The sequence below is a fragment of the Lithobates pipiens genome, unplaced genomic scaffold (genome assembly GCF_037356315.1).
Source record: "Lithobates pipiens isolate NorthernLeopardFrog02 unplaced genomic scaffold, aLitPip1_a1.2 Scaffold_30, whole genome shotgun sequence".
Taxonomy (NCBI): Eukaryota; Metazoa; Chordata; class Amphibia; order Anura; family Ranidae; genus Lithobates; species Lithobates pipiens.
The window spans coordinates 31,007,827-31,033,605 of record NW_027507791.1 but is presented as its reverse complement, the minus strand read 5'-3'; the positions used below and the strand labels follow the sequence as shown (position 1 = coordinate 31,033,605).

At 50.7% G+C, this 25,779-nt stretch overlaps 1 protein-coding gene across 1 annotated transcript; it reads left to right on the top strand.

The window, feature by feature from the left end:
• The first annotated feature begins 6,923 nt into the window (after positions 1–6,923).
• Positions 6,924–25,026, top strand: LTAP1 (lipid transport auxiliary protein 1). Its single transcript, XM_077463931.1, has 7 exons — positions 6,924–7,052; positions 18,807–18,908; positions 18,993–19,101; positions 20,410–20,463; positions 21,579–21,745; positions 23,943–24,001; positions 24,104–25,026. The coding sequence occupies exons 1-7, from the start codon at positions 6,963–6,965 to the stop codon at positions 24,300–24,302; spliced, it is 780 nt and encodes a 259-aa protein (XP_077320057.1). The 5' UTR covers positions 6,924–6,962; the 3' UTR covers positions 24,303–25,026.
• Positions 25,027–25,779: the final 753 nt, after the last annotated feature.

Below are 25,779 nucleotides of genomic sequence, written 5' to 3'. Positions count from 1 at the left end.
ACACCACGACAGGATAAGAAGAGAAAACACGCACTCGCTCTTCACGCTGCAGCTCTTGGCACAGATGGGGGGTCACACCAATTCAGTGCCGAGGGGTAAAAGTGGTTCTAAAGCATCAATGTTTCAGCATCACTATCCCCCCCCCCATTGGACCCAGTGCCGGGCACGTCTGCAGCTCTTCTCTCCCTTCCGGGTCTCTCAGGCTTTGCTAGGGAGCCATTGGCTCCTAGTGGTGTCAATCATAGCCGGTGACGAGGCAGCAAAGAGAGAGGAGGAGGGGGCGGGGCAGAGTCACACTGCCTGTGCCAATGGACGCAGCTCGGGAGCGAGCATGCACAAGTGTAAACACACAGATCCACGTCCTGTCAGGGGGGAGGAGAACTGATCGCATATTCCTTGTACAAAGGAACACAGATCAGTCTCCTCCCCTCATCAGTCCCCTCCCCCCCACCCACAATTAGATTCACTCCCTAGGACACACATTTAACCCCTGCAGCACCCCCTAGTGTTAACCCCCTTCCCTGCCAGTCACATTTATACAGGTGCATTTTTTAAAGCGCCAATCGCTTTATAATTGTGAATGGTCCCAAAATAGTGTCAAAAGTGTCCGATCCGTCCGCCGCAATGACACAATCACGATAAAAATCGCAGATCGCTGCCATTATTAAAAAAAAAATGACAAATCTATCCCCCATTTTGTAGACGCTATAGCTTTTGCGCAATCAATATACACTTATTGGGATTTTTTTTTTTTTTTAACAAAAATATGTAGAAGAATACGGCCTGAGGGATTTATTTTTATTTTTATGGGATATTATAGCAAAAAGTAATAAATTGTGTTTTTTTTTTCAAAATTTACGCTTTTTTTGGGTCCGAGGGATTTTTTTTTTTTTAAATGGGATATTTATTATAGCAAAAAGTAATAAATATTGTGTTTTTTTTTCAAAACTGATGACGATATATATTTTTTTATTGTACATTTTTTCCTGCTATAAACAAAATAAAGAGACCACGATTTAAAATATATATATATTTTTTTTTTAATCATGGTCTTTTTATTTTGTTTATAACAAAAAATGTACAATAAAAAAAAATATATAATTTTTTTATTGTATTGTTTTATATCAGAAAGTAAAAATAAAAAAATATATATTTTTAAATCATGGTCTCTTTATTTTGTTTATAGCATAAAAAAATGTACAATAAAAAAAAATATATAATTTTTTTTATTGTATGTTTTATATCAGAAAGTAAAAATAAAAAAATATATATTTTTTTTTAAATCATGGTCTCTTTATTTTGTTTATAGCATAAAAAAATTACTATATATATATATTTATCATTTTTTATTGTATGTTTTATATCAGAAAGTAAAATTATATACATATATATATATATATAATATATATTTTTTATTTTTTTTTAAATCATGGTCTATTTTGTTTATAGTATAAAAAATGTACAATAAAAAAATAATCTTTTTTTATTGTATGTTATATATCAGAAAGTAAAAAAATATATATATATATTTTTAAATCATGGTCTCTTTATTTTGTTTATAGCATAAAAAATGTACAATATATATATATCATTTTTTATTGTATGTTTTATATCAGAAAGTAAAATTATATATATATTTTTTTTTTTAAATCATGGTCTCTATTTTGTTTATAGTATAAAAAATGTACAATAAAAAAATAATCTTTTTTTATTGTATGTTATATATCAGAAAGTAAAAAAAAATATATATTTTTAAATCATGTCTCTTTATTTTGTTTATAGCATAAAAAATGTACAATATATATATATATATATATATATATATATATATATATATATATATATATATCATTTTTTATTGTATGTTTTATATCAGAAAGTAAAATATATTATATATATATATATATATACATTTTTTTTTTTTTTAAAATCATGGTCTCTATTTTGTTTATAGTATAAAAAATGTACAATAAAAAAATAATCTTTTTTTATTGTATGTTTTATATCAGAAAGTAAAAAAAAAAATCATATATACCGGGGCCTGCCGGTGTATATATATATATATATATATATATATATATATATATATATATATATATATAATATTTCGGTGAAATGTACAACATCCAATAAAAAAAAAAAGTAAAAAAAAAAAATAAATCAATATCTTCATATATTTAGTCCAATATGAATTCTGCTACATATCTTTGACAAAAATAAATAAAAAAAATTTCAATAAGCGAATAATGATTGGTTTGTGCAAAAGTCATAACGTTGACAAACTATGGGATAGAGTCATAACGTTGACAAACTATGGGATAGATTTATGCAATTTTTAATTTTTTTTTAAACTGGTAATTTTGCCTCTTTCAGGAACGATCGCTGGGTGCCAGTGGACATTGGATCCGCCGGACCAGCTGATTGGACACAGCGGGAGCCAATCACAGTGTGAGCAGGCACGCACGCCCCCCCCCCCCCCCTCTCCGACCCGAAAGAGAAAGGCGATCTGCCTTGTTTACATAGACTGCCATTCTGTCTGCCTTGGGAACACTGGGCGGGCCCCGGTGGACATCAGATCCGTGGGACCCATCGATTGGGGGCACAGCGGGAGACAACCACTGTGGGAGCGTCGGCACGCCCCCGACCTGAAATACATAAAAGCCGATCTGCCTTGTTTACATAAGCAGACCGCCGGTCTGTCGCCTCGGGAATGATCGGGAGGGGAGGGTCCACCAGACCCGCTGATTCCAATCGCAAAGGGAGCGACTCGCAAGTCATTCATTATTTTTTTGACGCAACAATCACACCAATAAAATCGCACCGCGTTTAAAGCGCCGTTCACAACGAATAGCACCCCAAAGGGGCGCGCCTCGCCGCGGTTTGGAATCGCGGAAAACGTTGACCACACAGCGACGCATACAGGCGGCGCAGACGGCAGGCGTTATTCCCCACCACTCTGACGCCACACGTGTGACGCCGGCAGCGACCAATTTAAAAAAAAAAAAAAAGGATTATTGATGGGACGCGGCAACGAGCTTCAGAGAGATCCGAAGGGTCGCCGTACATGTGACTACAAAGGGAAGGAGGCCCCCCCCCCCCCCCCCCCACTGTGATCAATATTTAGGACTGGTGATCAGTCACTTGGAACGCAGCACCCCCCCACTACCAGCGCTGCCAAGGCAAAGGAGTGCCCCCCCATACCCAACAGTAATAGCGCTGCCAAGGCAAAGGAGTGCCCCCCCATACCCAGCGGTACCAGCGCTGCCAAGGGAAAGGAATGCCCCCCATACCCAGCGGTACCAGCACTGCCAAGGGAAAGGAGTGCCCCCATACCCAGCAGTACCAGTGCTGCCAAGGGAAAGGAGTGCCCCCATACCCAGCTCTGCCAAGGGAAAGGAGTGCCCCCATACCCAGCTCTGCCAAGGGAAAGGAGTGCCCCCCCATACCCAGCAGTAATAGCGCTGCCAAGGCAAAGGAGTGCCCCCCCCCATACCCAGCGGTACCAGCGCTGCCAAGGGAAAGGAATGCCCCCCATACCCAGCGGTACCAGCACTACCAAGGGAAAGGAGTGCCCCCATACCCAGTAGTACCAGTGCTGCCAAGGGAAAGGAGTGCCCCCCATACCCAGCGGTAACAGCTCTGCCAAGGGAAAGGAGTGCCCCCATACCCAGCTCTGCCAAGGGAAAGGAGTGCCCCCCCATACCCAGCAGTAATAGCGCTGCCAAGGCAAAGGAGTGCCCCCCCATACCCAGCGGTACCAGCGCTGCCAAGGGAAAGGAATGCCCCCCATACCCAGCGGTACCAGCACTGCCAAGGGAAAGGAGTGCCCCCCATACCCAGCGGTAACAGCTCTGCCAAGGGAAAGGAGTGCCCCCATACCCAGCTCTGCCAAGGGAAAGGAGTGCCCCCCATACCCAGCTCTGCCAAGGAAAAGGAGTGCCCCCCCATACCCAGCGCTGCCAAGGGGAAAGGAGTGCCCCCCCCATACCCAGCGCTGCCAAGGGAAAGGAGTGCCCCCCCATACCCAGCGCTGCCAAGGGAAAGGAGTGCCCCCCATACCCAGCGGTACCAGCGCTGCCAAGGGAAAGGAGTGCCCCCCATACCCAGCATTTCCAAGGAAACAGTAGCATAGGATGGAAAGCAACAAGTGGTCACTGGGCCCCCTCCCCCAAGCAACGACCCCTCCCCCCTCTCCCAGGGTGACCCCCGAGGTCAGGAACGGGAGATTGTAATCTGATGGTGGATAGAAAACAATGTAACAAATCTACACAACCGATACATTTTATACTTTTATTGGTGTCGACTTCCCGAATATTCCCCTCCTTCCTGCCAAACCCCTCCCCCCACCCCAAGATCAAATAAAGCCGGCCCCCACAACCCTGGTGGTCTGTCCACCCCCCAGGTATTATATAGAACTGGTACCCCTTCCTAGGTCTATATAGACTGGACCCCTCTGGGGGGGGGGGGTTACATAAAACGTCCTCCCCATATAGAGTACTCCCCCTTTACCGGGGGGGTTATAAAAAGATCCCCCCCAACCTTCCAAGGTTATATAAGGTACCCCAGCCACCCTCCCTTCTGGGTTTATATAGGGTGCCCCCCCTTATCGGGGTTTGTAAAGAGTCCCCCCGCCTTCTGTTATATAGGGTGTGCCCCCTTTCCTGTGGGTTATATAGTCTGCAGCCCTCCCTGCCTTCTGGGGGTTATATAGGGTGTCCCCCCTTATAAAGCCCCTCTCCAGCATTATATAGGGTACACACCACCTTTCCCATGGGGTTATATAGGGTGCCCCCTCTCATGGTTATAGAGTCCCCCCTCTCCTACCTTCCAGGGTTATATAGGGTGGGCATCCCCCCCCTTTCCCTGGGGCTATATACGATGCCCCCCCTTTTCCCCCAGGTTGTATAGGGTGCCCCCTTTCCCTGTAATATACAAAGCACCCCCTTTTCCCCGGGTTGTATAGGGTGCCTCTTTCTCGTGGTTGGAGTCCCCCCCTACCTTCCGGGGTTATATAGGGTGGACGCCCCCACTTTTCCCAGGGGTTAGAGTGCCTCCCGCCTTCAAGGTTATATAGGGTTCACCCCTGCCTTAAAGATTGTATAGGGTTCCCCCCTTTCCCTGGGGTTATATAGGGTACCCCCGCCTTTGAGATTATATAGGGTGCCCCCTTTTCCCTGGGGTTGTATAGGGTGCTCCCCTTTCTGTGGGGTTGTATAGGGTGCCCCCTCTCTCTCATGGTTGGGGTCCCCCCTCCTACCCTCCGGGGTTATATAGGGTCCCCCCTCCTACCTTCCGGGGTTATATAGGGTGGGCGCCCCCACTTTTCCCAGGGGTTAGAGTGCCTCCCGCCTTCAAGGTTATATAGGGTTCACCCCTGCCTTAAAGATTGTATAGCGTTCCCCTTTCCCTGGGGTTATATAGGGTGCCCCCCACCTTCGAGATTATATAGGGTGCCCCGTCTTCGATATATTGGATGCCCCTTTTCCCTGGGGTTATATAGGGTGCCCCCATCTTCAAGATTATATAGGGTGCGCCCTTTCCCTGGGGATATATAGGGTACCCCCACCTTTGATATTATATAGGGTGCCCCCTTTTCCCTGGGGTTGTATAGGGTGCCCCCACCTTCAAGATTATATAGGGTGCCCCCTTTTCCCTGGGGTTGTATAGGGTGCTCCCCTTTCTGTGGGGTTGTATAGGGTGCCCCCTCTCATGGTTGGGGTCCCCCCTCCTACCCTCCGGGGTTATATAGGGTCCCCCCCCTCCTACCCTCCGGGGTTATATAGGGTCCCCCCCTCCTACCCTCCGGGGTTATATAGGGTCCCCCCCCTCCTACCCTCCGGGGTTATATAGGGTCCCCCCCCTCCTACCCTCCGGGGTTATATAGGGTCCCCCCCCTCCTACCCTCCGGGGTTATATAGGGTCCCCCCCCTCCTACCCTCCGGGGTTATATAGGGTCCCCCCCCTCCTACCCTCCGGGGTTATATAGGGTCCCCCCCTCCTACCCTCCGGGGTTATATAGGGTCCCCCCCTCCTACCCTCCGGGGTTATATAGGGTCCCCCCCTCCTACCCTCCGGGTTATATAGGGTCCCCCTCCTCCTACCCTCCGGGTTATATAGGGTCCCCCTCCTCCTACCCTCCGGGTTATATAGGGTCCCCCTCCTCCTACCCTCCGGGTTATATAGGGTCCCCCTCCGGGTTATATAGGGTCCCCCTCCTCCTACCCTCCGGGTTATATAGGGTCCTCCTACCCTCCGGGTTATATAGGGTCCCCCTCCTCCTACCCTCCGGGGTTATATAGGGTCCCCCTCCTACCTTCCGGGGTTATAGAGCCGCCCCCATCTGGGATAATACCCCCCCCCCCCCCCCCCGGGTAGGAAGGACTGAAGGGGAACTCCCCGGGTGGAATAGCTCGGAGCTCCCCGGGATATATAAAGTTTCCCTCCCCCCTCCCGGTACACACAGAGCATCCCATCCCCCTCAGAAAATGATTCCAGCCCTCCGATCATTCCTGACCACCCACCCCCGGGGACGGTGCGAGGAGCCCGGCATGACTTCCCAGGCGAGCCCGAGGCTTCGTGGCCCCCACTAGGCCGCAGTGCGGAAGAGGCCAAGGCCGCCCCGGGAAGTCCGCGCCCGCTCCCCGCCGCCTCCTGCGTGGGCCCCCGTGACCCCCGCCCGCTCCCAACCTTCCCTCCCCCCAACCCCGGGTCCCCCCGCTTCCCATCACCGGACAAGCCGGCCGAGCTCCGTCCTTACCTGCGGCTCCTCCGCTCTCTCACCACGTGACCTCCCTTCCGCCCCGCCCCCTCTCACGTACGCTTAGCCCCTGACGTAAGGGCGTGCTCTGCGTTCCACCAGAGAGGGGGGGTAGACGGAGAGGGACGGCGCTGCGTTCCACGCCTCTCTCCGGTTGGCTGGGGTGGGCGTGTCCTCTGAGAGAGGACGGTCATGTGATTGGAAGATGGAGAAAGGAGGGGGGAAGATGGCGCGCACTACCAGTAACTGGCTGTCCGGGGTGAATGTGGTCCTGGTGATGGCCTATGGCAGCTTGGTGAGGAGACGTGAGGGCCCCAGGGGCCCCTAATCCACTTTATAACCCACCAACCTCTACTTGTAATGGGGCTCGTACACATGGGGGGGAAACTTTGGGGCCACAGTAGGGCTGTATGGAGATTGGGGGGCCACAGTGGGGCCCCTGAGGGCTGTGTAGGGATTGGGGGGGGCCACAGTGGGGCCCCTGAGGGCTGTGTAGGGATTGGGGGGGCCACAGTGAGGCCCCTGAGAGCTGTGTAGAGATTGGGACACCACAGTGGGGCCCCTGAGGGCTGTGTAGGGATTGGGGGGGCCCCTGAGGGCTGTGTAGGGATTGGGGGGCCCCTGGGGGCTGTGTAGAGATTGGGGGGCCACAGTGAGGCCCCTGAGGGCTGTGTAGAGATTGGGGGGGGTGGTCCTGAGGGCCGTGTAGAGATTGGGGGGCCAGTGTGGGGCCCCCGAGGGCTGTGTAGAGATTGGGGGGCCAGAGTGGGGCCCACGAGGGCTGTGTAGAGATGTGGGGCCCCGGAGGGCTGTGTAGAGATTGGGGGGGCCCCGAGGGCTGTGTAGAGATTGGGGGGGCTCTGTAGAGATTGGGGGGGCCACAGTGGGGCCCCCGATGGCTCTATAGAGATTGGGGGGCCCCCGAGGGCTCTATAGAGATTGGAGGGCCACAGTGGGGCCCCCGAGGGCTCTATAGAGATTAGAGGAGTCGATGAGATTGCTGGAACGGGGAAGTCATTGAGATATCGGGGGCCCCAGTGTAGTGTAACGGGGGGAGATCAATGAGATACAGGGGCCCCAGTGTAATGTAGCTGGGAATTCATTGAGCAATGGGGGGGGGGTACAGGAGCCCCAGAAAAGATAAAGAAATCATTAAGTTGTTGGGGCCAGAGGGGCCCCCAGTGTAATGTAGTTGGAAATTCATCAAGATATGGGGGGCCCCAGTGTAGTGTAGCTGGGAATTCATTGAGATATGGGGGCGACAGAGAAGATATTGGGGGGAGGGCCCAGTCTAGTTTAACAGGGAGATCATTGAGATATAGGGGCCCCAGTGTAGTATAGTTAGGTATTCATCAAGATATTGGGGGGCCACAGGGGCCCCCAGTGTAGTGTAGCTGGGAATTCATTAAGATATTGGGGCCACAGGGGCCCCCCAGTGTGGTATAACTGGGAATCCGTCAAGATATCTGGGGCCCCAATGTAGTGTAATAGGGGGATCATTGTGATATAGGGGCCCCAGAGAAGATAAACCAAAAAAATCATTGAGATATAGGGGCATTCATCAAGGTATTGGGGTCACAGGGCCCCCCAGTGTAGTGTAAATGGGAAATCATTGAAATATAGGGGCCCCAGGGGAGGAGAAACAAGGATATTGAGATATAGGGGGCCCCAAAGAAGATAAATAAGGAACTCATTGAGATATAGGGGCCCCCAGTGTAGTGGAGGGGTGGGCTTCCCAGATTTGAAAGCCTATTACAGAGAGGCGCATCTGACCAGGCTGGTGGATTGGCACTGTCCTACAGAGGCGAAGCATTGGGGTGGCCATGGAGGTAGAGGAGTCCAATGACACGGCCAACAGTTGGCCGTGGGTCACATCGCCTCTCTCAAAGGCCTTCATTGACCACCGTACGCTGGGCAGCACACTTCTGGTGGCCATGGACACCTTTTGACAGTCCTCGGTGTCACCTCTACCCTCCCCTATGGTACCAGTACTTGGCAACCCCGGAATTCCCGCCCGCCCTCCAGAACACCCGTTTTCAGTGTTTGGTCACAAGTGGTCGACTCCATCTCTGTGACTTTGTGGGCCCAGATGGCCGACTCAATCCCCCCCCGCGCTGTGGTGTCTGCTGTGGACCCTCCGTTGGATTTCTGGAGTGGTATCCAACTACGCAACCTTCTGTGTAGGTGTCTACGGACTTCGGGCGCATCTCGTCGGTTCACGGAACTGGACCGGCAGAAGGGTTTGTCCCACTTTTCCTATCCAAATGGGAGTCAGACTTGGGCACCCAGTTCACTGACTCTCAGAAGGAGAAGATCCTTCATTTTTGCCCAAAAGTCCTCTATAGCTACCAGGGTTCAAGAGACGTGTTACAAGATTCTGACCAGATGGTACAGAGTGCCCACCACTTTGCACCCTTTTCTTCCCTCAAGTTCTTAGTGTATGCTGGTGGTGGGGCGACGCCCGATGGAACGATGCTCCATATTGCTGGAATTGTCCTAAACTTGAGCCCCTTTTGGCATCTGCGCGGTCAAACGTTGATCTTGAAGGAAACCCTGTGGCTTGTCTGCCGTTCAAGAAATATAAGGCCTCCCTTACAATCCAGCTGCTGAATATGGCCAAGGTATGCATCCTCCTCTGTTGGAGATCTCTAAAGTGAAGGAATTGAGAGACGTGGAGGACCTCACCGCTACCTCGCATAACCGGGAGGAGACTTTTTTTTCGTGAGTCCTGGAGACCTTGGAAGCATTTTGTGTACACTGACGCCCACCTTCAGGAGGTGGCACAATCGAAACTGACCTTTTGTTTCAGGTTTGAGTCGGGTGTAGGTCCTCGGAGCCTGCCCTCAAAGTCTTGGGAGGGGGGTGAACATGACCTTCTGGCTTGGTTCGCTCTCTCTCATGGGGTCTCCCTTTAGGGGGGGTCCACCTAGTACTTGGGGTGTTTTGGGAGACCTCCCAGAGAACAGGGTCCATCTGGTTTTCGCCAGATGGATCATGTGAAAGTACCCCTGTCCCCGTCTGGAGCCTAACCCCCCCCCCCCTTCCGGTCAATCAGGTCAAGGGTCCCTTCTTTTCGGAGGAGGACCATGTGTTTCACTTTTTTTTTTTTTTTTGCACCGGGTGGAGTCTGAGTGTGTCCACATACCATGGGTTTTAAAAAAACAAAATATATTTCAAAATATCTGTGGTTTTCTAAAGTGAACGAATTGAGAGACATGGAGGATCTCGCTGCTACCTTGCATAACCAGGAGGAGTCCTTTTCGTGAGGCCTGGAGACCTTGGAACCTTTTCCGTGAGACCTGGAGACCTTGGAACCTTTTCCGTGAGGCCTGGAGACCTTGGAACCTTTTCCGTGAGGCCTGGAGGCCTTGGAACCTTTTCAGTGAGGCCTGGAGACCTTGGAACCTTTTTCGTGAGACCTGGAGACCTTGGAACCTTTTTCGTGAGACTTGGAGGCCTTGGAACCTTTTCCGTGAGGCCTGGAGACCTTGGAACCTTTTTCGTGAGGCCTGGAGGCCTTGGGACCTTTTCAGTGAGGCCTGGAGACCTTGGAACCTTTTCCGTGAGGCCTGGAGACCTTGGAACCTTTTCCGTGAGGCCTGGAGACCTTGGAACCTTTTCCGTGAGGCCTGGAGACCTTGGAACCTTTTCCGTGAGGCCTGGAGACCTTGGAACCTTTTCCGTGAGGCCTGGAGACCTTGGAACCTTTTCCGTGAGGCCTGGAGACCTTGGAACCTTTTCCGTGAGGCCTGGAGACCTTGGAACCTTTTCCGTGAGGCCTGGAGACCTTGGAACCTTTTCCGTGAGGCCTGGAGACCTTGGAACCTTTTTTCGCGAGGCCTGGAGACCTTGGAACCTTTTTTCGCGAGACCTGGAGACCTTGGAACCTTTTTCCTGAGACCTTGGAACCTTTTTCGTGAGGCCTGGAGACCTTGGAACCTTTTTTCGCGAGGCCTGGAGACCTTGGAACCTTTTTTCGCGAGGCCTGGAGACCTTGGAACCTTTTTTCGCGAGGCCTGGAGACCTTGGAACCTTTTTCGGGAGACCTGGAGACCTTGGAACCTTTTTTCGCGAGGCCTGGAGACCTTGGAACCTTTTTTCGCGAGGCCTGGAGACCTTGGAACCTTTTTTCGCGAGGCCTGGAGACCTTGGAACCTTTTTTCGCGAGGCCTGGAGACCTTGGAACCTTTTCCGTGAGGCCTGGAGACCTTGGAACCTTTTTTCGCGAGGCCTGGAGACCTTGGAACCTTTTTTCGCGCGACCTGGAGACCTTGGAACCTTTTTCGTGAGGCCTGGAGACCTTGGAACCTTTTTTCGCGAGGCCTGGAGACCTTGGAACCTTTTTTCGCGAGGCCTGGAGACCTTGGAACCTTTTTTCGCGAGGCCTGGAGACCTTGGAACCCTTTTTCGCGAGGCCTGGAGACCTTGGAACCTTTTCCGTGAGGCCTGGAGACCTTGGAACCTTTTTTTCGCGAGGCCTGGAGACCTTGGAACCTTTTTTCGCGAGGCCTGGAGACCTTGGAACCTTTTTTCGCGAGGCCTGGAGACCTTGGAACCTTTTTTCGCGAGGCCTGGAGACCTTGGAACCTTTTTTCGCGAGGCCTGGAGACCTTGGAACCTTTTTTCGCGAGGCCTGGAGACCTTGGAACCTTTTTTCGCGAGGCCTGGAGACCTTGGAACCTTTTTTCGCGAGGCCTGGAGACCTTGGAACCTTTTTTCGCGAGGCCTGGAGACCTTGGAACCTTTTTTCGCGAGGCCTGGAGACCTTGGAACCTTTTTTCGCGAGGCCTGGAGACCTTGGAACCTTTTTTCGCGAGGCCTGGAGACCTTGGAACCTTTTTTCGCGAGGCCTGGAGACCTTGGAACCTTTTTTGGCGCGACCTGGAGACCTTGGAACCTTTTTTGGCGCGACCTGGAGACCTTGGAACCTTTTTTGGCGCGACCTGGAGACCTTGGAACCTTTTTTGGCGCGACCTGGAGACCTTGGAACCTTTTTTGGCGCGACCTGGAGACCTTGGAACCTTTTTTGGCGCGACCTGGAGACCTTGGAACCTTTTTTGGCGCGACCTGGAGACCTTGGAACCTTTTTTGGCGCGACCTGGAGACCTTGGAACCTTTTTTGGCGCGACCTGGAGACCTTGGAACCTTTTTTGGCGCGACCTGGAGACCTTGGAACCTTTTTCCTGAGACCTTGGAACCTTTTTCGCGAGGCCTGGAGACCTTGGAACCTTTTTTCGCGAGGCCTGGAGACCTTGGAACCTTTTTTCGCGAGGCCTGGAGACCTTGGAACCTTTTTTCGCGAGGCCTGGAGACCTTGGAACCTTTTTTCGCGAGGCCTGGAGACCTTGGAACCTTTTTTCGCGAGGCCTGGAGACCTTGGAACCTTTTTCGGGAGACCTGGAGGCCTTGGAACCTTTTTCGGGAGACCTGGAGACCTTGGAACCTTTTTTCGCGAGGCCTGGAGACCTTGGAACCTTTTTTCGCGAGGCCTGGAGACCTTGGAACCTTTTTTCGCGAGGCCTGGAGACCTTGGAACCTTTTTTCGCGAGGCCTGGAGACCTTGGAACCTTTTTTCGCGAGGCCTGGAGACCTTGGAACCTTTTTTCACGAGGCCTGGAGACCTTGGAACCTTTTTCGGGAGACCTGGAGGCCTTGGAACCTTTTTCGTGAGACCTGGAGACCTTGGAACCTTTTTTCGCGAGGCCTGGAGACCTTGGAACCTTTTTTCGCGAGGCCTGGAGACCTTGGAACCTTTTTTTGCGAGGCCTGGAGACCTTGGAACCTTTTTTTGCGAGGCCTGGAGACCTTGGAACCTTTTTTTGCGAGGCCTGGAGACCTTGGAACCTTTTTTTGCGAGGCCTGGAGACCTTGGAACCTTTTTTTGCGAGGCCTGGAGACCTTGGAACCTTTTCCGTGAGGCCTGGAGACCTTGGAACCTTTTTTCGCGAGGCCTGGAGACCTTGGAACCTTTTTTCGTGAGACCTGGAGACCTTGGAACCTTTTTCCTGAGACCTTGGAACCTTTTTTGTGAGACCTGGAGACCTTGGAACCTTTTTTTGCGAGGCCTGGAGACCTTGGAACCTTTTTTTGCGAGGCCTGGAGACCTTGGAACCTTTTTTTGCGAGGCCTGGAGACCTTGGAACCTTTTTTCGCGAGGCCTGGAGACCTTGGAACCTTTTTTCGTGAGACCTGGAGACCTTGGAACCTTTTTCCTGAGACCTTGGAACCTTTTTCGTGAGGCCTGGAGACCTTGGAACCTTTTTTCGCGAGGCCTGGAGACCTTGGAACCTTTTTTCGCGAGGCCTGGAGACCTTGGAACCTTTTTTCGCGAGACCTGGAGACCTTGGAACCTTTTTTCGCGAGGCCTGGAGACCTTGGAACCTTTTTTCGTGAGGCCTGGAGACCTTGGAACCTTTTTTCGTGAGGCCTGGAGACCTTGGAACCTTTTTTCGCGAGGCCTGGAGACCTTGGAACCTTTTTTCGCGAGGCCTGGAGACCTTGGAACCTTTTTTCGTGAGGCCTGGAGACCTTGGAACCTTTTTTCGGGAGACCTGGAGGCCTTGGAACCTTTTTTCGGGAGACCTGGAGGCCTTGGAACCTTTTTTCGCGAGGCCTGGAGACCTTGGAACCTTTTTTCGCGAGGCCTGGAGACCTTGGAACCTTTTTTGTGAGGCCTGGAGACCTTGGAACCTTTTTTCGCGAGGCCTGGAGACCTTGGAACCTTTTTTCGCGAGGCCTGGAGACCTTGGAACCTTTTTTCGCGAGGCCTGGAGACCTTGGAACCTTTTTTCGCGAGGCCTGCAGACCTTGGAACCTTTTTTCGCGAGGCCTGGAGACCTTGGAACCTTTTTTGTGAGGCCTGGAGACCTTGGAACCTTTTTTCGCGAGGCCTGGAGACCTTGGAACCTTTTTTCGCGAGGCCTGGAGACCTTGGAACGCCTAATCCCCAAACCTTTGCTCCCTCTCTGGTAGCTTTCCCTCCTCCATCTCCCTGACTCGTGATGGGTTATGTTCTTCAGATATGGTGTATAGCCTTGCCTACATCTCACTCTTTAGGTTGTCCCGTTTCTGGGCAAGGCGGGCCTTCTCTATAGTCGCTTGTCGAGCTCCTCAGCTTTACGCACCGACCGTTATCCTCATCACCCGCCATACCGCGCCGCGCTGGGCTTTTTGTTCTACAACTCGGATTATGTGATCCTTTTTGTGCTATTTGACTGTGTTATTGGTTATCGTTGTGTACTTTTGGCTGTTGAATGTAACTTTGGAAAAATTTAAGAAATTACACAAAAGATCTTGGGGCCCCAGTGTAGTGTAGCTGAGAAATCTATAGGATATGCAGGGGGCCCCCAGTATAATGTAACTAGGAATTCATTGAGATATTGGGGCCACAGGGCCCCCAGTGTAGCGTAGCTAGGCAATCATTGAAATATAGCGCCCCCCCTCAGTGTAATGTAACTAGGAATTCATTGAGATATTGGGGCCACAGGGCCCCTAGTGTAGTGTAGCTGAGAAATCATTAGGGTATAGGGGGCCCCAGTTTAGTGTAGCTAGGAAATCATTGAAATATAGCGCCCCCCCCCCCCCCCCCAGTGTAATGTAGCTGGGAATTCATTGAGATATTGGGGCCACAGGGGCCCCAGTGTAATGTAGATGAGAAATCATTAGGATATGGGGGGGGCCACAGGGCCCCCCAGTATAGTGTAGCTGGGAATTCATTGAGATATTGGGGCCACAGGGCCCCTAGTGTAGTGTAACTGGGAATTCATTGAGATATTGGGGCCACGGGGGCCCTAGTGTAGTGTAACTGGGAAATCATTGAAATTTTAGGGGCCCCCCAGTGTAGTGTAGCTGAATTCCTTGAGATATTGGGGCCACAGAGGCCCCAGTTTAGTGTAGCTAGGAAATCATTGAAATATAGCCCCCCACCCACTCAGTGTAGTGTAACTGGGAATTCATTGAGATATTGGGGCCACGGGGCCCCCAGTGTAGTGTAACTGGGAATTCATTGAAATATAGGGGGCCAGTGTAGTGTAGTTGAGAAATCTTTAGGATATAGGGGGCCCCAGTGTAGTGTAGCTGGGAATTCATTGAGATATTGGGGCCACAGGGGCCCCAGTGTAATGTAGCTGAGAAATCATTAGGATATGGGGGGGCCACAGGGCCCCCCAGTATAGTGTAGCTGGGAATTCATTGAGATATTGGGGCCACGGGGGCCCTAGTGTAGTGTAACTGGGAAATCATTGAAATTTTAGGGGCCCCCCAGTGTAGTGTAGCTGAATTCATTGAGATATTGGGGCCACAGGGGCCCCAGTTTAGTGTAGCTAGGAAATCATTGAAATATAGCTCCCCCCTCAGTGTAATGTAACTGGGAATTCATTGAGATATTGGGGCCACGGGGCCCCCAGTGTAGTGTAACTGGGAATTCATTGAGATATTGGGGCCACGGGGCCCCCAGTGTAGTGTAACTGGGAATTCATTGAAATATAGGGGGCCAGTGTAGTGTAGTTGAGAAATCTTTAGGATATCGGGGGCCCCGGTGTAGTGTAGCTGGGAATTTATTGAGATATTGGGGCCACAGTGTAATGTAACTGGGAAATCGTTGACCTGTCGGGGGGGACCCCAGTGTAGTTGGGAGATATAGGAAGATAATGGGGGGGCCACAGGGGCCCCACTGTAGTGTAGCTGGGAAATCATTGAGATTGGGGCCACAGTGAAGTGTAGCTGGAAATTCGTACAGATATGAGGGGCCGCAGGGCCCCTAGTGTAATGTAGCTGGGAAATCATTACGATATTGGGGCCCCAGTGTAGTGTAGCTGGGAAATCATTACGATATCGGGGCCCCAGTGTAGTGTAGCTGGAAATCATTGCAATATCGGGGCCCCAGTGTAGTGTAGCTGGAAATCATTAGGATATCGGGGCCCCAGTGTAGTGTAGCTGGAAATCATTGCAATATCGGGGCCCCAGTGTAGTGTAGCTGGAAATCATTACGATATCGGGGCCCCAGTGTAGTGTAGCTGAGAAATCATTACGATATTGGGGCCCCAGTGTAGTGTAGCTGGGAATCATTACGATATCGGGGCCCCAGTGTAGTGTAGCTGGGAATCATTACGATATTGGGGCCCCAGTGTAGTGTAGCTGGGAATCATTACGATATTGGGGCCCCAGTGTAGTGTAGCTGGGAATTCATTGAGATATTGGGGCCCCAGTGTAATGTAGCTGAGAAATCATTAGGATATGGGGGGGCCACAGGGGCCCCAGTATAGTGTAGCTGGGAATTCATTGAGATATTGGGGCCACGGGGGCCCCAGTGTAGTGTAACTGGGAATCGTTGACATTTTAGGGGCCCCCAGTGTAGTGTAGCTGAATTCATTGAGCTATTGGGGCCACGGGGGCCCCAGTGTAATGTAACAGTGAATTTATTGAGATGTTGGGGGGGGGGCAGTGTAGTCTAGTTGGAAGATTAGGAAGATACTAGGGGCCCCACTGTAGTGTAGCTTTGAAATCATTGAGATTGGGGCCACAGTGAAGTGTAGCTAACAATTCATACAGATATGGGGGGGGATTGTTGAAATTTTAGGGGCCCCCAGTGTAGTGTAGCTGGGAAATCATTGAGCTATCAGGGGCCACAGGGATCCCTAGGGAGTGTAGCTGGGAAATTAGTGAGATATCAGGGGCCCCCAGTTTGGTGTAACTGGGAAGTCATTGAGATATTGGGGGCCCTTCTTCTAACCAAAATGACTTCTAGAATTGTTAGAACTACCCGGGAGGTTGGTTGTGAGGAACACACAGAGCGCTGTGTGGTAGATAGGGGCCCCGCTAGCCGTTGGCGGGCCCCTGGGATTTTTAGGCTCGGCTCTCCCCACCTTTCCAAAGGTAAAGGGTATCCTTGGTATTGTGGGGTTGATTGGGAGCTTCTGTAATGATTGTGATTGGTTGGGCTCCTGCTGTGCTGGGTTCAAGGGGCCCCTGGATTATCAGAATCACCCCACCCTCCCCCATTGAGGTTTACACTATTAGGATTACAGGGGCCCCTGAAGAGCTGTATGAGGGGTGACTGATGGGGTGGTATGGTTTGTTGGAGGGGCCCCTGGAACATGGGGGATTTCATTTACACTGTTGGGACCACGGGGGGCCCCTGGAGTGCTGTATACATGGGGAGCTGATTTTAGGTATCCCCGGCTGAGGGCCACAGCCCCCCCCCGTTAAAGGGGAGCCTTGTTATTGGGGGGGGAATTGTAATAGTTGTGATTTGTTGGGTCACATGGGCTTTTGGTGTGCTTTGCAGAAGGGGCCCCAGAGATGTTAGAACTAGGGGCCCCCTGCTTTTCTAATTTGGAGGGGTAGTTTTAAGAGGAAACTTTTATATATGTATAAGAAGAAGGACTATTATCAGACTTTATAGAGAGAGAGATACAAAGTATATCCCATCTGATCAATGTTTATAAACAATGTTACTTCATATCTCCCGTCTGATCAATGTTTATAAACAATGTAACATTGATCAGACGGGAGATACAAAGTAACATTGTTTATAAACATTGATCAGACGGGAGATAAACAATGTTACTTTGTATCTTCTGTCTGATCATTGTTTATCTCCCGTCTGATCAATGTTTATAAACAAAGTAACATTGTTTGTATCTCCTGTCTGATCAATGTTTATAAACAATGTTACTTTATAAACATTGATCAAACAGAAGATACAAAGTAACATTGTTTATAAACATTGATCAGACGGGAGATGCAAAGTAACATTGTTTATAAACATTGATCAGACAGGAGATACAATGTTACTTTATAAACATTGATCAAACAAGATACAAAGTAAGATTGTATCTCCTGTCTGATCAATGTTTATAAACAATGTTACTTTGTATCTCCCGTCTGATCAATGTTTATAAACAATGTTACTTTGTATCTTCTGTTTGATCAATGTTTATAAAGTAACATTGTTTATAAACATTGATCAGACGGGAGATACAAAGTAACATTTTTTTATCTCCCGTCTGATCAATGTTTATAATGTTACTTTGTATCTCCCGTCTGATCAATGTTTATAAACAATGTTACTTTGTATCTACCGTCTGATCAATGTTTATAAACAAAGTAACATTGTTTATCTCCCGTCTGATCAGTGTTTATAAACAATGTTACTTTGTTTATAAACATTGATCAGACGGGAAATATGAAGTAACATTGTTTATAAACATTGATCAGACAGGAGATACAATGTTACTTTATAAACATTGATCAAACAAGATACAAAGTAACATTGTTTATAAACATTGATCAGACGGGAGATACAAAGTAACATTGTTTATCTCCCGTCTGATCAATGTTTATAAACAAAGTAACATTGTTTGTATCTCCTGTCAGATCAATGTTTATAAACAATGTTACTTTATAAACATTGATCAAACAGAAGATACAAAGTAACATTGTCTCCCGTCTGATCAATGTTTATAAACAATGTTACTTTGTATCTCCTGTCTAATCAATGTTTATAAAGTAACATTGTTTATAAACATTGATCAGATGGGGGATAATGTTACTTTGTATCTTCTGTCTGATCAATGTTTATAAACAGTTACTTTGTATCTATCTCCCGTCTGAGATACGAAGTAACATTGTTTATAAACATTGATCAGACGGAAGATACAAAGTAACATTATCTCCCGTCTGATCAATGTTTATAAACAATGTTACTTTATAAACATTGATTAGACAGGAGATAGGAAGTAACATTGTTTATAAACATTGATCAGACGGAAGATGGAGAGATACATTGTGTCTGATCAGTGTTTATAAAAACCTCACAGGGGGTGTAACTCCTCATCACTTTATCAGGAAGTGTTGAGGTTCGATCCTCTCCTGGTGTAAATGGGGGACATTTTTCCTCTCTCAGTATAAAGCAATTTCCTCAAATTGGGATTTTAGACGGACCACAAACTGTGATTGTAAAAGAAGTAAAACTTTATTAGCATGTATAACGATGAACAACATGTTGGGGGCGGAGCTGGTGACGTTGTTCTTCTCCCCTCCCCCGCAGGTCTTCGTTCTTTTATTCATCTTTGTGAAGCGGCAGATCATGAGATTTGCGATGAAGTCGCGGCGAGGGCCGCACGTTCCGGTGGGACACAACGCCCCCAAGGTAGGCGGGCCGGATATCGGGGGAGGGGCCGCCGCTTCTTCTCCGGATCTCGCGGTCACTCGTCTTTTCTTCTCTCTCTTCCAGGATTTGAAGGAGGAGATCGATAACCGGCTCTCCAAAGTGCAGGACATCAAATTCGAACCGCAGCTCCTGGAGGAGGGAGACGACCGCCTGCTACAGCTGGACGCACCCGGTGAGAAAACCGCGCCGCGCGCTATTCTCGTCATACTGCACATTACCATAGAGCTACTCTACAAGGGAAAGGAGGCATTTCCTCAGTCTCCCCTCCCCCAGCGATCAGACTGTACATTGTAACTTTGTAGAAGGGGGAGGAGTCATTTCCCCAGTCTCTCCTCCCCCCAGTGATCAGACTGTACATTGTAACTTTGTAGAAGGGGGAGGAGTCATTTCCTCAGTCTCCTCCCCCAGTGATCAGACTGTACATTGTAACTTTGTAGAAGGAGGAGGAGTCATTTCCTCAGTCTCCCCTCCCCCAGTGATCAGACTGTACATTGTAACTTTGTAGAAGGAGGAGGAGTCATTTCCTCAGTCTCCCCTCCCCCAGCGATCAGACTGTACATTGTAACTTTGTAGAAGGAGGAGGAGTCATTTCCCCAGTCTCTCCTCCCCCCAGTGATCAGACTGTACATTGTAACTTTGTAGAAGGGGGAGGAGTCATTTCCTCAGTCTCCTCCCCCAGTGATCAGACTGTACATTGTAACTTTGTAGAAGGAGGAGGAGTCATTTCCTCACTCTCCCCTCCCCCCAGTGATCAGACTGTACATTGTAACTTTGTAGAAGGATGAGGAGTCATTTCCTCAGTCTCCCCTCCCCCAGTGATCAGACTGTACATTGTAACTTTGTAGAAGGAGGAGGAGTCATTTCCTCAGTCTCTCCTCCCCCCAGTGATCAGACTGTACATTGTAACTTTGTAGAAGGAGGAGGAGTCATTTCCTCAGTCTCCCCTCCCCCCAGGGATCAGACTGTACATTATTACTTTGTAGAAGGGGGAGGAGTCATTTCCTCAGTCTCCCCTCCCCCCAGGGATCAGACTGTACATTGTAACTTTGTAGAAGGAGGAGGAGTCATTTCCTCAGTCTCCCCTCCCCCCAGGGATCAGACTGTACATTGTAACTTTGTAGAAGGAGGAGGAGTCATTTCCTCAGTCTCCTCCCCCAGTGATCAGACTGTACATTGTAACTTTGTAGCAAGTCACAAGGTGAGAGGCTGCAGCAGGGGGCTGATCTGTGTCCTAAACTATGATGACCGTCCAGAACCCCCCCCCCCCCCCCCCCAGGCACCAGGATTTATATGATTTGAGTCGGTATCTCAGCCCAGGAAGTAGATGGGCGCACTGGGTGATGTCTGAACAAAGATGGCGCCGTCCTACGGGGGTATCTGGGGGGGTTGCAGACACATTATGGGGGATGCTCCATGAAATCCATACATGACGGGTCCTCTTTAGGGGTGACCTCAGATGACCTCGGATTTTCTCTTCCAGGCGGGTTCAACTATCTGTACAGAATGAAGACTTTGGATGCTGTAAAACATTCAGGTGAGCTCCGCTCCAAGCTGGCCAGAAGATGGTGAGAGGATCTCCTGGGTGGGAGTATGATCCACCCCACCCCCACCCCCCTCTGCCGGCAGTGTACTCAGCAAATGGGTGTCCCGTGTCTTCTGCTGCCCCCCAGCTAACCAATCACAAAACAGAGTTTAGTGGCATGAGCCCGGGCGGTGCTCCTCTCTCTGAGGGTCTCCCGGGGACCTCAGGAATACTGTACATGTACTTGACCGGGCGTGAGTTCAAGGCGGGCCCCCGGGGCGTCTATGGAGGGAGCCTATGGAATTTCAATGATCTGAGGGGTGGAGGAAGTGGGGTTATCTGAGGGGTGACGGGCTAGGAACTGGGGTGATAGGGAATTGGGGTGATCTGAGGGGTGGGGGGATTGGGGTGATCTGAGGGGTGGGGGGATTGGGGTGATCTGAGGGGTGGGGGATTGGGGTGATCTGAAGGGGGGGGGGGAATTGGGGGGGATCTGGGGGGTGGGGGAATTGAGGGGATCTGACGGGTGGGGGATTGGGGTGATCTGAGGGGTGGGGGAATTGGGGGGATCTGAGAGGTGGGGGATTGGGGTGATCTGAAGGGGGGGGGAATTGGGGGATCTGAGGGGTGAAGGAATTGGGGTGATCTGAGGGGTGGGGGGATCTGAGGGGGGGTGATCTGGGGGAATTGGGGTGATCTGAGGGGTGGGGGGATCTGGGGGAATTGGGGGGGATCTGAGGGGTGAGGGGATTGGGGTGATCTGAGGGGTGGGGAATTGGGGTGTTCTGTGGGGTGATCTGAGGGGGGGGGGGAATCTGAGGGGTGGGGGGATTGGGGTGATCTGAGGGGTGGGGGAATTGGGGGGATGTGAGGGGGTGGGGTGATCTGAGGGGGTGGGGTGATCTGGGGGAATTGGGGGGGATCTGAGGGGTGGGGGGATTGGGGGATCTGAGGGGTGGGGGAATTGGGGGGATGTGAGGGGGTGGGGTGATCTGAGGGGGTGGGGTGATCTGGGGGAATTGGGGGGGATCTGAGGGGTGGGGGGATTGGGGTGATCTGAGGGGTGGGGGGATTGGGGGGATCTGAGGGGTGGGGAATTCCAGTAACATTTTTGTTTCCCTCATCAGATATCCCCCTCCAGGAGAACGCGAAGCACCCCAAATGTCTGGTAGGAAGAAATTTCCGGGCGTTCCTGTTGGAGATGAGGAACGGCACCTCCCCCTACAAGTCCGTCCGCAAGCCGCTATTGGACACCTTGCTGGACGGATATGACTCGGCGCGCTACGGCACCGGGGTGAGAGAACGCCCGCTTCTGTATTCCGGGGCTTTTCCTGTCTGGCCCGTGTTGTAGCTCTCTGTGGACACTCGTTGGTTAAATCCAGCAAATCTTTACATCTCCACCGTTTATGAGGCCCCCATTCACCTCCCTACGCGTTTCGTAGCGTGAAGCTCAAACGCTGGAGGAGAAAAACAAATGGCTGATTCTCTATGGAGACGGCTCTCGTCTCCACTCCCAATCACCTGAACCCAAACGCCTGGGGGCAGGAAGTGTGGATGAAATCTCCCTCGGGGGGGGGGGGGGGGGAAGACGGGAAGTGAGGATTAAATCTCCGGGTGGAATATCCCTCTGGGGGGGAGACAGGAAGTGAGGTGAAATCTCCGGGGGGGGGGTGTGGTATCTCCCTCTGGGGAGACAGGAAGTGAGGTAGAATATCCCTCTGGGGAGACAGGAAGTGAGGTGGAATATCCCTCTGGGGAGGACAGGAAGTGAGGTGAAATCTCCCTCTGGGGAGGACAGGAAGTGAGGTGAAATCTCCGGGTGGGGGGGGGGGGTGTGGTATCTCCCTCTGGGGAGGACAGGAAGTGAGGTGGAATCTCCCTCTGGGGAGGACAGGAAGTGAGGTGGAATCTCCCTCTGGGGAGGACAGGAAGTGAGGTGGAATCTCCCTCTGGGGAGGACAGGAAGTGAGGTGAAATCTCCCTCTGGGGAGGACAGGAAGTGAGGTGGAATCTCCCTCGGGGGAGGACAGGAAGTGAGGTGGAATCTCCCTCGGGGGAGGACAGGAAGTGAGGTGGAATCTCCCTCGGGGGAGGACAGGAAGTGAGGTGGAATCTCCCTCGGGGAGGACAGGAAGTGAGGTGGAATCTCCCTCGGGGGAGGACAGGAAGTGAGGTGGAATCTCCCTCGGGGGAGGACAGGAAGTGAGGTGGAATCTCCCTCTGGGGAGGACAGGAAGTGAGGTGGAATCTCCCTCTGGGGAGGACAGGAAGTGAGGTGAAATCCCTCTGGGGAGGACAGGAAGTGAGGTGGAATCTCCCTCTGGGGAGACAGGAAGTGAGGTGAAATCCCTCTGGGGAGACAGGAAGTGAGGTGAAATCTCCGGGTGGGGGGGTGGTATCTCCCTCTGTGGGGGAGACAGGAAGTGAGGTGAAATCTCCGGGTGGGGGGGTGGTATCTCCCTCTGTGGGGGAGACAGGAAGTGAGGATGAAATCTCGGGGGGGAGGGGGGGTGTGGTATCTCCCTCTGGGGAGACAGGAAGTGAGGTGAAATCCCTCTGGGGAGACAGCAAGTGAGGTGGAATCTTCCTCTGGGGAGACAGGAAGTGAGGTGAAATCCCTCTGGGTAGACAGGAAGTGAGGTGGAATCTCCCTCGGGGGAGGACAGGAAGTGAGGTGGAATCTCCCTCGGGGGAGGACAGGAAGTGAGGTGGAATCTCCCTCGGGGGAGGACAGGAAGTGAGGTGGAATCTCCCTCGGGGGAGGACAGGAAGTGAGGTGGAATCTCCCTCTGGGGAGGACAGGAAGTGAGGTGGAATCTCCCTCTGGGGAGGACAGGAAGTGAGGTGAAATCCCTCTGGGGAGGACAGGAAGTGAGGTGGAATCTCCCTCTGGGGAGACAGGAAGTGAGGTGAAATCCCTCTGGGGAGACAGGAAGTGAGGTGAAATCTCCGGGTGGGGGGGTGGTATCTCCCTCTGTGGGGGAGACAGGAAGTGAGGTGAAATCTCCGGGTGGGGGGGTGGTATCTCCCTCTGTGGGGGAGACAGGAAGTGAGGATGAAATCTCGGGGGGGAGGGGGGGTGTGGTATCTCCCTCTGGGGAGACAGGAAGTGAGGTGAAATCCCTCTGGGGAGACAGCAAGTGAGGTGGAATCTTCCTCTGGGGAGACAGGAAGTGAGGTGAAATCCCTCTGGGTAGACAGGAAGTGAGGTGGAATCTCCCTCGGGGGAGGACAGGAAGTGAGGTGGAATCTCCCTCGGGGGAGGACAGGAAGTGAGGTGGAATATCCCTTTGGGGAGGACAGGAAGTGAGGTGGAATATCCCTTTGGGGAGACAGGAAGTGAGGTGGAATCTCCCTCTGGGGAGGACAGGAAGTGAGGTGGAATCCCCCCAGCAGGCACACTCTGGCAGAGCTTGTACCCGTCTCCTGTGATTTGGAGTGGGGGGGGGAGGGGTTTCTATACTGATCGGCTTTTTTTTCTATATTTTCAGGTTTACGGAAAAGCAGAACACGAGAAGTTCCTGGAGGCTCTGAGCGAATTATCGGCCTTGTAAGTCGTTCCGTCCGTCCGTCCAATCACAATCTGTCTTTTCCAGCTGCCGATGCAGTTCAGTTACTTTGACGTTTTCTCTCTCCCCCCCTCCCCCCTCAGGGTGAAATCCAGAGAGCTGGGAAGCCAGAGGCAGCGCCAATCCGCCGCCAAAGACCTGACCGCCTGTCCGGAACCTTCCGCCTCGCCCACCATCCAGGTCACCTACCTGCCGTCCAGCCAGAAGAGCAAACGGGCCAAACACTTCCTGGAGCTGAAGAGCTTCAAGGACAATTATAACACCTTGGAGAGCACCTTGTGATCTCTCTGCCCTCTGATTGGCCGGATTCTTCTCTCCCGTCGTTTTTTGAAGTCGCTTAGCGGGGGGAAGCCGTGGCGCCGGAGCGGAAACAAGCGGAAGAAATCGGCAAACAACTTTACAAGGACTTCCTGTGGAGAAGAGGAACCAATAAATAAAAGGACAAACTCCAGCGAGAGACGTAGGACGCCCGTTGTGGGCGGAGCCCCGCGGCTTCAATCGTCGTCAGACTAATATTTCTTATTAACGTTTCTCCCCATCCCCCCCACCATTCATACCGTCCCCCCATTAATGATCGATTTCTTACCCCCCCCCCCCCCCCAACCCAAATTATTAGGGGAGACCATGTAGCGGGGGAGGGGGGGGAGGGGCTCCATTGTACCTGTTGGGTCCAACTGGGAATTCCAAAGTTCTCGTTTTAAATATTTTATAGAAGTGCGGGAAACTTATCGGTTTTATTTAGGACGTCAGACGGTCCTGACAGCCAATGAGAGTCGATCCCGCCCCCCCCCCCCCCCCCCCCAATATCAGGATTATTCTGGCCGAGGTTTCAGCGAGTGGCTCAGGTTTTATATTTATTATGTATATATTGTAGAATATAATCCGCAGAGTTCAGGAAGAGACTCTCCTCCTCTGTATGGGGGAACTCCGCACTTTCCTACAGCCGGGAGGGGGAGGGGAGCTTTTCTATGTTTCTTGTACAGAATTAAACACGAGATAAATGTAACTCCGCCTCCGTCTGATTACTTGTATCACCGATCAGATATATAATACAGGAGTGACATCACCGCTCTCCAGATATAAGATATATTATAGAGGAGTGACATCACCACTCTCCAGATATAAGATATATTATACAGAAGTGACATCACCGCTCTACAGATATAAGATATATAATACAGGAGTGACATCACCGCTCTCCAGATATAAGATATATAATACAGGAGTGACATCACCGCTCTCCAGATATAAGATATATAATACAGGAGTGACATCACCGCTCTCCAGATATAAGATATATAATACAGGAGTGACATCACCGCTCTCCAGATATAAGATATATAATACAGGAGTGACATCACTGCTCTCCAGATATAAGATATATTATATAGGAGTGACATCACCGCCCTCCAGATATAAGATATATTATAGAGGAGTGACATCACCACTCTCCAGATATAAGATATATTATACAGGAGTGACATCACCGCCCTCCAGATATAAGATATATTATAGAGGAGTGACATCACCACTCTCCAGATATAAGATATATTATACAGGAGTGACATCACCGCTCTCCAGATATAAGATATATTATAGAGGAGTGACATCACCGCTCTCCAGATATAAGATATATTATACAGGAGTGACATCACCGCCCTCCAGATATAAGATATATTATACGGGAGTGACATCACCGCCCTCCAGATATAAGATATATTATACGGGAGTGACATCACCGCTCTCCAGATATAAGATA